The 12,910-nt window shown below is 42.6% G+C and overlaps 1 protein-coding gene across 3 annotated transcripts in view; it reads right to left on the bottom strand.

Moving 5' to 3' along the window:
• Nucleotides 1-1,416: 1,416 nt before the first annotated feature.
• The window catches only part of GREM2 (gremlin 2, DAN family BMP antagonist), a 38,855-nt gene continuing 27,361 nt past the window's right edge, over nt 1,417-12,910 (bottom strand). The window contains exons 2-3 of one of the 3 annotated variants that reach the window (XM_058836723.1): nt 4,157-4,285; nt 1,417-2,051 (exon numbers count right to left, since the gene is read on the bottom strand). In XM_058836723.1, the coding sequence (XP_058692706.1) occupies nt 1,544-2,050 (507 nt within the window). In that variant the 5' untranslated portion in view covers nt 2,051; nt 4,157-4,285 and the 3' untranslated portion in view covers nt 1,417-1,543. The remainder of the gene's footprint in view (nt 2,052-4,156; nt 4,286-12,910) is intronic. The other 2 variants (XM_058836724.1, XM_058836722.1) reach the window with 2 other exon arrangements.

Raw genomic sequence — 12,910 nt, 5'->3', positions numbered from 1 at the left:
GGCTGCAGAGGCTGAACTGTGAGACATGCACAGGGAGTCAGCATGTCATTCTTAATTTGTAAGCTTCAGACAAGTGTGTGTACACTGGCTTTGGTTTGGGGGAAGGGGCTGGTTTGAGACAGGATTTTAATGCAGCTGGGACTAATACAGATCAGAACTGTAACAAATGGGGTATCGAGGACATGTTAAACTCCATCAACTGAATAACAATATAATATGATTTAAAATGAACTGAAAGTGTTCACCAACACTTATTGTGCAGGTCTCAAAAACTGAGTGGACCACCAATAGTGTAGCAATTACAACTTACTCTCTCCCTGCTCCCACAGCTGTGACCCATTCCAGCAGCACTGACTGAGGCGTTTGTCCTTTAACACTAACACATTTACATGGTTTCCAGTCATGGGAGAGACACCACTCCCAAAACTTGATGACACTTATGTAGCTTTTGTATTCAGTCCAGCAATGACCAAACTTTGTCCTTTGTGTGACAGTGCTTTTATACCTTTCGGGACACATCATTCCCTTAAGTGTTCTCTCCCACTACCCTTCCACCTCCCCTGGTTTGAGCAGGCATAAATATAAGGTCATAAATGGATGTTGTCCTTTTTGGAGTATGAAACACACACACACATATCTAACATACAAAAACCTACCAAAAGCATAGTAAAACCATGTCCATTTTAAGCCAGGCAGCCGACCTAGCAACTGAGTCTCTTAACATATTTTAATCGCTGGCATACTTTGCCACAAGAAAAATATACATGGCTAGGTCTATAATACTTTAAACAGCTGTTTACTATAGCTAGGTTACAAAATAAACATTGCTGCAGAGGCCATGTGTTCAATATACTCTAACCACAACAGCATCAGAACCCACCCTCAGTCTGCTCTGTGGTCACCGTGGCTGACCCAGTGCCTCACCCTCTTCCCCTTGCTTCTGATCTGCCGTTCAGACAACAAGCCCAGAATCATTTGTCATTGCACAATTGAAGCCGTCTTAAGGAGAGGAGCCTCATCGGAGAGTCTCGCTTGCTTTTCACACATTACTCCTCGTTACTCTCCCCCATCCGTGTCCCCCAGTCCTGGGCAGCACCCCAGCACTTCCAAGTGAGAGAAGCAAGCTCCAGATGAAAGGAAGGGGAAGGCATTCTCAGCTTGTGGAGGGAACTGGAGTGTAGGGCAGAGGGCTTTACTCCACACAGTGGAAACATTTAATGCTGGATTCAGCCAACTGGTCACTTAGATGATCAATCCAAACTTCTGTGAGCCTGCTTCACTCCAGAAGATTCAACTGCCAGATGATATTTAAAATATTTATGGTGAAGTGCCTAACACAGCCGGTTAAAAAGCGTTATTCCAGTAGGCAAGTGACAAGGAGCCTTTCCTTGCTGGAGGGATGCCTCCTGAAAGAAAACAAAACATAAAAAAAAAAAAAAAAAAAAAGGAAAGAAGAAACAAACCAACAGTCTGCTCAGCGGGAGAGGAGAGGCAGCAGTAAAGCTGATGGAGGCAACACCAAGCAGCAGCCACATGCCTGTTCTCACAGTTTGCCTGAGCTGTTCAGATTCACAGACATGCACCGGCACTGCTTGACCTTCTGGATTTTCTTGAGTCGGAACGGTGGGTCCAGCTCGGGGCACTCCAGCTGCACGGTTGAAGAGGTGACCTTGTGTGGCTTGCAGAAAGCACAGGACTGGAAGGACTCCTCCTCCTTCTTGACGTGCCGCGGGATGTAGAAGGAGTTGCACTGCCCATAGCAGAAGCGGTTGATGATGGTGCGGCTGATGCAGCCCTCCTCGCTGACAGTCTGCCGCAGCGGCTGTGTCTTGCACCAGTCGCTCTTGAGGTACTTCCTCTCGGTGACCACGAGGGCCTCCTGGCTGGAGGCCAACACCTCCTTGTTCAGCTGCTGCCTCCGCTCCGAGTGGTTGCTGCCGCTGCCTTTGTACGGGGAGGGAATGGCACCTGCAGGGCGGTTCTTCCTGGTGTCCGATACTCGAACCACTGCTGCCATCAGAAAAACGGACAAGGCAAATTTCCAAACCATCCTGCAAGGGCAACACAAGGCACTGTTAGGAGAAACGTATTTTCAAACCACAGAACTGGAATGGAGTTGGTAGTTCACACACGCTTTTAGAAGTGGAGATCTTATCGCCTTTATAATCCCATCACTTTTCCTAGATTAGCTCTATTCTTGGGTGATTACGTATCATGAAGAGGCCAGGCGGCCCTTTGGAAAGTCGCATTGCTCCCCCTCAGCCCTCCCCAAACTCTCCAGCTACTTGTTTTTTCCCCACAGGGACACTAATGCTTTGAGGCTGAAGTGGTGGTTTTACAGAAGCTTCAGCCAGAAATGTTTGCTCCTTCTCTGTGAAATCCTGGGCCAAACAGCTGGGCAAAATCCTGGCTAGCAAAGGCTCAAGAGACTCTTGCCAAGATGGTGAGAGCTGATTTGGGGATGGCAGGGGAGAGGGCAAGGGAATACCAGGTTACACAAAGTGCATGCCCATGTCTCTTCAGCCCCCAAGTCCCAGCCCAACCTCATGCCCCACAGAAGTAGCAAGGGGTGTCCAAAAACTATTTTTATTATTTTAAATTGCTTCCGAAGTTTCTTAGGGCTCTTATGGCACTTACAGGCTTGTATTTGTTGTCTTTGTATGAGGCCAAAATCTTGATGGATTTATTTTTGCAGTAAGAGGAAATGCTTAAACACAACTTTGAGGACTTCACAACTGCAAGACCTCTTGGGAAAACGGTTTAAGAAGGTTTGTAAACATGAGAAGATTCAATATTTATTTTTGATTTTAAGGAATAAGTTACAGCATAAGCTTGTTGCTAAGTTAAAATAGTCAGCCAGATAGCAAAAATATTTTTTCCTATGGTTGCCTATTATGTATTCTTGTTCTGTAGAGGATCTCTTACCAGCACTCATCCAATCCATTTTAGTAATGTGTCTCAATGTGCTTCCAGAGCATCAGACTAGGTGCACTAAACTTCCTTATGAAGTCAATGCTTGGTCGTGAACTGCTTGTTTGGCAGTTCATTTCATATCCCTCTCCGTGGGAAAGGAGAACAGATGATCTCTTCAGTGCCAGAAGTGGGTGCACAGAAGCTTCCCATTTGGAGACTAGAACACTTCCGAGTCTTTCTGAAGTGCTCTATTCACCTTTATTCTTAACGGATATTATTACAGTGTACAGAAGAAAGACTTATCCCTCTCCTCAAGGTAAAGCTTCAAACCCTTCCAAGTAATGATTTTCATTTGTTTTTCCTTTAGAAAGATGCCTAGACAAAAAAAACTGCCATCACACTGGTAATTATAACATCTAACACTTCAGATGTTGCATAGGTACTCCCATTTAGAAAACAGTTCACTTTCCAAACAATGACATCAAAAGATCAAAAAAGTGCTTGCCATAGAGGTACAAAAGAAGACAATAGCAGTAACAAATGCTTCTCACCTAATAAAGCTGACCTAACATGTTTAACTCCTGTGGAGATAAAGAAAAGGAACTACTCTGACAGACTAAGTGAGATAACATTGCTTAAGGCTATTTTCTAAGTCTACAAGATCCCAATGTCAGACTTGGACTAAGTCTCTAAAGGGAGAAGCCTGAAGTGCTGAAGGAAACAAAAGTGATAATCATATAGCTGTAAACAGAGGATGTTCTGATGCAGAGTTAAATTTCACCAGTGTATGCTTGAAACAGAACCACCTTTAAATGGAAATCAGTATTTCTAAACCACAAAAAAGTTCATTCATCTGCAACCATGCCATCTCCCCACTGAACACCCACTGAACACCCACTGTAGCCATGGGTACTTTAAACCAGTGGCCTATTTTCACACTGCTTAGCATTCAGCATGCAAGTCCAAGAAGTTTTGTCCAGAGCCTTTAAACGAAGCAAGACTAGACTTGGCTTTGCTGGCATGTATTGTCGCCAAGTCCACTGGATGTCAACCCACACAGCCAGGCCAAAACCTAATCAGGTAATTAGTTTCAGTTGAATATAGTGTTCCATGTTTCCTTTCAAACTGTTCTCATGTTATTCTGCACTGACGGCTGCATTTCAGTAGTAGATAAAACAACTGATTCCCAGTGCTTTGTGTTTTATATAGAAAGGGGGGAGGAAAAGAAACCAGATTTACAAACCTTTGTCTTCTAGAAAAAGACAGAGGTGAGCTCTCCACAAGATGCCTAATTCCACAGTTCTCAGGCACGCTCTTCTACTCTTTTGAAACACAAGGGATACTTGTGCCTCTCCAGTCTCATTCTCTGATCCTGGCACAGAAGAGTCAAAGGCAAAGGTCAGCAGGAGAGACACACCCTTTCCCCCACCCCCTCCTCTTTTCTTGGGATGATCTTCAAGTTCTTTTCCAACTTCCATGACTCTACAATTCTGTGAAACCCCGTGTTACCACGCCTGCCCTTTCTGTTCATAAAATGCAACTTGAAAGGACATAAAATTTCCTTTTTGTGTCAAGAGTGGTGGTCAAGCAGAACTGCTACACAGGAAGTCAGGAAACCTGACAGAGTAACTAACAACTCAACATCTATAATATAGAGAAAAACCATAGCAGTATTCTAATTGCTTAAATGGTTTTATGTAGGCATGGAGAGCCATTCAATAGAGTAAGCAGGATTTATTCAGTAAGTCTGTGTTTATAACTAATAAAGCATTATTAATCAAAGCCACTATTGTACAGTTATACACCAAACACTGCAATACATGCAAGTACTTCTACAGACAGGTAGGAATGCACAACTTATTTCAGTCATTGATCTTTATCAAACTTGAACCTTAAAATATTTACATAATGGAGTAATAATCTATTCTACACTAGGAGGTCAAATGTGCATTCTGTCAGATAGTGGAATTTCTAATCACAGTGTTACCCCTTACTAGCCTGCAAATCACCCCTTTCTAAGCCCTGGCACACAAATCCCCTATTCAAGCAAGTAAGAGTGCAAACAAGGTCACACAATGCCAGCAACTTGCCAAGGGCTACACGTGTATTTTCAGCACTCACATGCAAAGAGAAGAGACACTTCAGGCCTCCCAGAGAAAGAGAACCTTTTGGCACACTCAATTTGAATGCAAAGCAAGACAGTGAGTGCTGTCTGTCTGCAGACAGAGCAGGATGAGAAGAAACACAAAACGTACTGGAGAAGAATCTGGCTTTTGGCAAGGACAGGGCAGTTCTGCCCTACATAGATGGAAGAGAATGAAACAGCATGTGGCTGAGACCATGCAAGTGAGAACTGCCTCATGATACCAACGCCCCTTCAACTTGCACCAATGCCAGTCTGGGCCTCCATTCCTGCTGCTCTGGGGTCCCCATAGCAGACCCAGTGGCAGCTCCTTTGTGACAGGTTTCAACATCTTCAAGCATTGTTGCCAGCTGCTGCCAGTTCCCCCCACACTTTTTTTACAGTGCATGAGCTGAGAATAACTTAACTTTACACAAGATACCCAACAAGGCCTGGCTGCATTTACATATCACATGGCAAGTTTTTTCTCCTTCAGAAACGGAAATCAGCTTCAAGTATGAGTTCATAAACTCATCAAACCCAACATGCTGGGGTTGGGCTATCAGGCCCAGGAGTGTAAAAGTTCCTTGGCCATGGAAGCGAGAATGTCAAAATCCAGCTCTGTCATTCACAGGTCAGGTCACTGTGCTAGGAGGGGAAAACCGAGGATCACTGTGTCTGCCTTTAGCTCTATTTCTCCTTTGTATCCAATTACTGTGTAACATAAAATACCTACCAAGGCAGGCTCCCTTTTGCATGCTAACCTCCTGGCCCTATAACTCACATATTCTCAAAAGTAATCCAGCTCTAGAGCAGGACATGTAACCCCCACAATAGATCATAGTTTTGTGCTTAGGGAAGTCCTCTCTGGATTGGAGCACTGGATTTGCTTTCAGAATTCAAGGTCATCATTTTCTGAGAGGTCCCCCTGAGAAGAAGTGGGTGCTACTTCTGAAAGGCAGGGCAGGAGGTAACACCAGTGCCCATCTGTGCTGAGTGGCCGCTCCAATATTTCCTCTAATTTTCAAAGTCATGACCAGTTTCTCAGCTCAGGACAAAGATTCTTACTGGGAATTCCTGTTCTGAAGATCAGCATACTTCAAGCTGGCAAGTGGACAGAAAGAAAGAGGGATATAACTGAAAGATCACTGTGATATTTTACATTAGGTGCTCAGGAAATCAGGAGGTGCGAGACCCATCTGTTTGTTTTAGCACCTACTTTGTAGCACCTACAGAGCAGTCAGCATTATCAGCATTCCTGGAAGCATCCAACTCTCTGATATAGGTATGATACAATCATCTCTCCACCAGGTCTTTCTGGAGGGAATTCAGAAATAAAAGTCTCAGGCAATTTAAAACAAACCAAAACAACAAAACACAACAACAACAACAACAACAACAACAACAACAACAACAAATCCCATCAACCAAAAAAAAAACCAATCCACAACCAAAAAATCCAAACCTGCAAAACCTGTCTTACCATGGAATTTGAGACTCTACCTATTCAGCTTAATCACAGTATGGATTCATAAAGAAGAAGACTTAGTATTATAAACCTGTCATACACCCATCAGAAGTACAGTCTCAAGTACTTTGAGAGCCAGTGGCTGGGAAGATGATAAACAAATTTGGTTTTTTTTTATTTTTTAAAAATTTAAATTTAGTTAGCAGCTGCAGAGCTTCCCTTGGACAAATATTTCTCTGTAACTAGCAGCAAAATGCAGGCATTACAGACTAGATTAAATCAGGTCCCATTACCTTGTACAGTACATAGATGGCCACATTTCACCACCTGTATCACTTGCTTCCAGTTTCCACACTGCAAACTTCCGAGACATGAGAGATCTCCTCAGGGGTCATTTGAGTGTGGCTGAATACAGGAAGCCTGCATTTTTTTCTAGTCTCCCTTTACTTTCATACTGGACCTAGTCAGAAAAAGAATCTGTATAAACCATTCATATGTATAATAATGTAAGAACACGATGTACATGGTTAGTTCTCACATTTAAGATGGGACACAAGAAGCGTTCCTTGAAGACAAGCCAGGCCATAGCTTTTCAAAGAACTAAAACTTGGCTTTAGCAACAGATGTGGAAAGCCAGGAAATATCAAATTCTCTACCAGGAAGCCAAAAATGCTATTTATTTAATTTATTAATAGTTAGGCATGATTCTAATGGTAAAGTGTTCTCATAAAGACCTCAATAAAGACTAATCAGGCATCTTTGTGCAAGGGAGGTATTTGGTGCTAATTTTTCTCTTTTAGCTATCCTTTGGAAACTATTTCTCCGATGTTCCAACAGCATTAGCAGTAACTGAACACTGTACTGTATCTCCTTTTGCAGAGACATGGGCGTCTTATTAAATCATTCCATCATTAATAGATTCCCATTCCTAAATTGCCAAGAGTGAGGCCAGTGACAACAACAAAGCATGAAGGAGTCTGGGCAGACCAAACTTTTAGAAATGTAAAAAACACAATACAGGATTCAGTTATTCAGATATGCATTATAGCAGTAGTTACCATGTTCTAGGAGTACAACACATAACTTTTCAAAACAACTTCACAAAACACAAAAAACAATTACTTAAATACAAATAAATGCCATTACGGAAATTTACAGGCAGAAATTTTTCCATTCTTGTCCTCCAAGAACCTTCTATAGTGATTTGAAAGAAAGCTATTTTGTTGCATCACAGCCCTAAGAGTAGACCTCTGGGGGAGAAAACATTTCTTTCAGACTTAATAAATTCCTAGCACCCTCACTGGCTCACATGGACGGAGATCCTTCTCTCTCCCTTCCACAAAGGAGATCCATCCTTTTCTCTTGCACCAACACCTCTTCCCCAGAGAGTCAAGACTGTCTACAGGGAACACCACGAAGCTTTGAATGAACCAGGAAAGGTCCTCCTGTAGGCTGGATGTCCCAGGAGCCACACTCTACTGTGCGAGCTCTTGCTCTGTTTTTCGAAAGGGGGAGATGAAGTTAGGTTTCAACAATGCCAGCCTGCAGTCTTCAGAACAGGACAAGATTTCCCCAATAATGCCAGAACTTAGCAATTCTCCCTATCAAGACAGTTCCTGAAAACTATGAGCTTAAATTATTGAAAAATAAACTAATTAATCAACAAAATGGAAGTAGAAAACACTGGTGGAGACAGTCCATGCTAGTTGAAAGGATGTTGCACTATATTAGTTCAGCTTGCACTGAATAGATCTTCTACTTCCAAGAGCTTTATCTTGAATTTTTACTGAAAAGGCTAGGGGTTTAGAAGAATTCTTGATCCATGCACAAAAATATAAGAGGAACCAACAACTCAGCCAATTTTCCTGTCTTTCAGCAATGTGTTATGTGTTAATTTTAGGACAGAAGGAAACTTGAAAGTAAAGTAACCCTTGACACTAAAACTAACCAGCTTGAATGCTGGGCTTTTCCTCCTCATCTTGTCCTCTGTCTTTCTTATCTGCCTTTACTGACAACAGAAATTCATGTTTAAAACCACTGAACTATTCTTTCAAGAACTAAAGACAAGCTCATTTGAAACCTGTTTAAATGTAGCTGGTCCCTTCATTAGTGTTAAAGGATCACACTACTCCAGCAGTTTCACTTTGCACTCTCATCCTGCCACGAAGTATATTGACCTAAATATTGTATCACTGATTTATAGTATTAGGCGCTTCATAGGCTGAATCCTTCTTATCTTGCATAGCTTTCAAACCTTTGGGGTTTTTTTGTTTTGTTTTTTTAAAGTAGTATTAGTGCTGGAGGAATAGAGAATTAGAATAGATAATTTTTTAAAGCCAGGACCAGGAGTTTGTGAGGAGAATCACTGGTTGTAAACTACAGCTCCAGAAGACCATACAGAGGGGGAAGGAAAGTATTGAAGAAGTCAGCCCTGGTATTTTGACATACTTTTATCATTAAGGAGATGGAAGTAGGGTTAGCCCACTTGGAATAAATATAAAGAGGTTGTCAGAGAAGTAAAAATGAAAGAAGGAAGGTTGGGGCCATCTGGAATTAAATCTGGCCAAGCACATCAATGAGAACAAGAAGTGTTTCTTCAAATGTAACTATAGCAAAAGGAAAGCTAAGGATAATGTGGATGCTTCACTAAATGGATTGGGAATGCTGGTAACAGAAGACACAGAGTTGCCGAACATCTTCTTTGCACTGGTCTGAAATGACATCTCTTAGGCATCTTTGACCCAGGAGAACAGTGTAAAGGAATGGTGGAAGGGAGGACTGGCTTAGAGAACACCTACGCAAATTTGACATCCACAAGTCCATGGGCCCTGACAGGCTGCGTCCATGAGTGCTGAAAGAACTGGTGGACACCATAGTGAGGCTGCTCACAATCATCTTTGAAAGGCCATGGCAGTCAAGAGAGGTGCCAGGACTGGAAGAAAGTAAATGTCACACCCCAGTCTTCAGCAAGTGCAAGAAGGGGAACCCAGGGAACTACTGGCCAGTCAGCCTCACCTCAACCCTGAGAAAAGTGATGGAACACCTCATTCTGGAGTCCATCTCTAGCCACATGAATGACAAGAAGGTGATCAGGAGAAGTCAGCATGGATTCACAAATAATAAATCATGCTTGACCAACCTGACTGCCTTCTGCCATGAAACAACAACCTGTATAGATAAGGAGAGAGCAGTGGATTTTGCCTCTCTTGACTTTAGTGAGGCTTTCAACCCTGTCTCACAACATCCTCATAGGCCAAGTCAGGAAGTGTGGGCTGGATGGGTAGACAGTGAGGTGGATTCATAACTGGCTGAATGGCAGATCCTAGAGGGCTGTACCCAGTGGCACATGTCAAGATGGAGGTGGTGTCCCCCAAGGTCCAGCACTAGTGTTGTCTACCTTGTTCATCAATGACTCAGGTGAAGGGGCAGATGACTCCTCAGCAGGTTCACTGACAACACAAAGCTGGGAGGAGGTGCCAGTACCCCAGAGGGCTGTACAGTCCTTCAGAAGGACCTCGGCAGGTTGGAGAGACGACCAGAGAAGAACTGACCGAACTTTATAAAGGCATGTGCAAGGTCCTGCACCTGGAGAAGAGTAACCCCTGCACCAGGACAGGCTGGGGCTGAGCTGCTGGAACGCAGCTCTGTGGAGAAGAACTTGGGGGTCCTGCTGGACAACAACTGTCCAAGAGCCAGCAGTATGTTCTTGTAGCCAAGAAGGCAAATGGTGTCCTGGGATGGATTAGGGAGAGCATTGCCAGCAGGTTGAGGGAGGTGATCCTGCCCCTCAACCCTGGTGAGGCACATCTGGAGTGCTGTGTCCAGTTCTGGGATCCTCAGTACAACAAAGATGATTAAGAGACTGGAAGCTCTCTCTTATGAGGAAAGGCTGAGGGAGCTGTGCCTGTTCAGCCTCAAGAAGTGACAACTGAGAAGGGACCTCATCAATGCCTAAAAGATTCTGAAGGGAGTGTGCCAAGAGGATGGAGCCAGGCTCTTCTGAGTGGTGCCAAGCAATATGACAAGAGGCAACAGACAGAAACTGATGCATGGGAAGTTTCATCTCAAAAGGAGGAAGAACTTCTTCACTGGGTGGGTGACCGGGCAGTGGAACAGACTGTCCAGAGAGGTGGTGGAGTATCCCTGACTGGAGACATTCAAGAATTGTCTGGATGCAATTCTGCGCTGTGTGCTCTAGGATGACCCTGCTTGAGCAGGAAGGTTGGACCAGATGCCCCACTGTGGTTCCTTCTAACCTTACTCGTCCTCTGTGATTATGTCCATGATAAATACCAGTGCTTCCCAAAAAACACACATACACATAACAGATGCAATTACTAAATGACCCCAAATAGAAGAAAATAGTGCAGGAAACAGTGCTGCAAGTTTTGTTGGTTTGGGTTCTTTTTAAGGTTAAATGTTAGCCAGGTAATACAGTGAAGAAAGACACTATCAACTTCATATGACCCTGTATTTATCAGTAGCAAAGATTTTGATTTAACAATTGTGTCAGCATTTATTATGTTAAAACAGAAAAAGTGAAATGAAGAGAAGGAATGAAAGCTGCAAGAAATGTAAAAGCAAAGTCATCCTATAGTACCTGTGGTAATGGAGCAAAGCCTTTTTTAGGAGATTAGGAACACACTCTGAATACTAGCAGGTAACTGGACAAAGGTTGGGTTTTTTTTGTATCATTATGATTAAAAGCCCTAAATCTTGTTGCTATTTCAGCTTCAGGAACTTGTGGTTTTGAAACCAACCACAGACAAATGTCTGCCTGGTGAGCACATGTGAATTGTCCCAAGCAGAGTGAGATGTCCTACTCAGAAGTGTCTGGGTAGTCATCAGTACTGGCAGCATATGCAACACTGGGGAAAAAAGGGGGAGTGGGAGGAGGGAAAAACCCACAAAATAAAACCAGATTTCTGCTAGCTGTCCATGAGGCTGATTCTCTTCCTCACAACCTGGTTTTGAAGAATACTACAGTCAGGGGGTGGAAGGAATGGATACAAGAAGACGAGCTTCTTTGGAAAGAACTGATAATTCTCCCATGAATCTAAAAATGTCTTTCTGTGAGAGTGAATAAAGTTGAAAAGATACCTGGTCTCTTTCTCAGTGTTTCTCAGCTTTTCAGCACAAGATAAAGAGTCCTAAAGAGGCAAGTCAGTTCTGTTTGCATATGAACATTTTGTCCAGCAAGTAAAAACAGCCTACATTTAACTTTATTCTTCTGTGTCGAAGGCAGCTGTTACACTCCCATTTGGCAGCATTTCATTCAGGAGAAAACAGCAGACTTCTGCCCTTGGGAAACTAAAAACTAAATCTGAAGGGAAGCGGTGGCTTGAGCAAATGTCTTCATTTGTGACCATCCCTCTGCCTGTTGGAAAAGAGGACAGTCAACACAAGAATGGGGAAAGTTCAGCATTTAAATACAATAGCTCATTTCCTTGCTTCCTCACTGGAGAATCGATGCTACAAAAGACTATTTTGCAATGAACAGTCTCCATTATATTTTTGTTGTTTGCATTACAACAGAACATAGAAATCTCATCCAAGACCAATGCCTGACTAAGCGACACGACTTCAAATGTTTGTAGACTGACTTGGTGACCAACATATGGTGGGACCAGAACTGAGCTCAGAGGGGAAGTGAGTTACTAGAGGTTAGAAATTAACTGAGAATGGACTGTTTCCAACATCTTTCAATTGCACCGCATGGCACCAATACTCATCCTTTTGCAAAGAAATACAGATTTGTTACCCTTAGGCAAGCTTTTCTTTAAAAACATTATACTCTTATAAAAAAAAATTATTTTGTATGAGAATTTCCAATATAGTTTCCCTGACTTGATAGAACAGGGATGTAGTTAAGAGCTTCATTTCTTTGTAGCTTCAAACAACACACTACTTCTAGAATGCACAGCTCATTTTCTAGCCTCAATAAGGGAGATCACCATTTATCTTCAATTTATGTTCCTTACTGTACTTGCACCATTCTAGAAAGAGGGCATTTGAATGAGTTCTGTTTTAGGAGAAAACTGAGGTCTCTAAAGCATCATGAAAATGCTCAAAAGAAGTGCTTGCTTCTCTTAATGATCAGAAAAATCCAAGTACTTCTAAAAATCAACAGGTGGCATGTAATCTTGTATATAAGAAACATGATTAATCAGCAGAGAAGTAACATTTAGATTTTCCAGATTTTCTGGTAGATTCAGATAGTTTTATTCTTTCAGGCTCTGTGTCATACCACATTATGACTCTGGTCATGTTCCTGTTTGAAAAGTCTAAAACATTATTGATGGTCTAGTCTTTATGAGTTTCTGTAAGCCAGTATCCTATTTATAGAGCTGACACACAGATGGTTCAAATAAGAACTGCTATTATCCCAGTATCCCATAAGCTAATCT

This window comes from Poecile atricapillus, chromosome 3 (assembly GCF_030490865.1).
Source record: "Poecile atricapillus isolate bPoeAtr1 chromosome 3, bPoeAtr1.hap1, whole genome shotgun sequence".
Classification (NCBI taxonomy): Eukaryota; Metazoa; Chordata; class Aves; order Passeriformes; family Paridae; genus Poecile; species Poecile atricapillus.
This window is presented reverse-complemented; position numbering and strand designations above follow the sequence as displayed.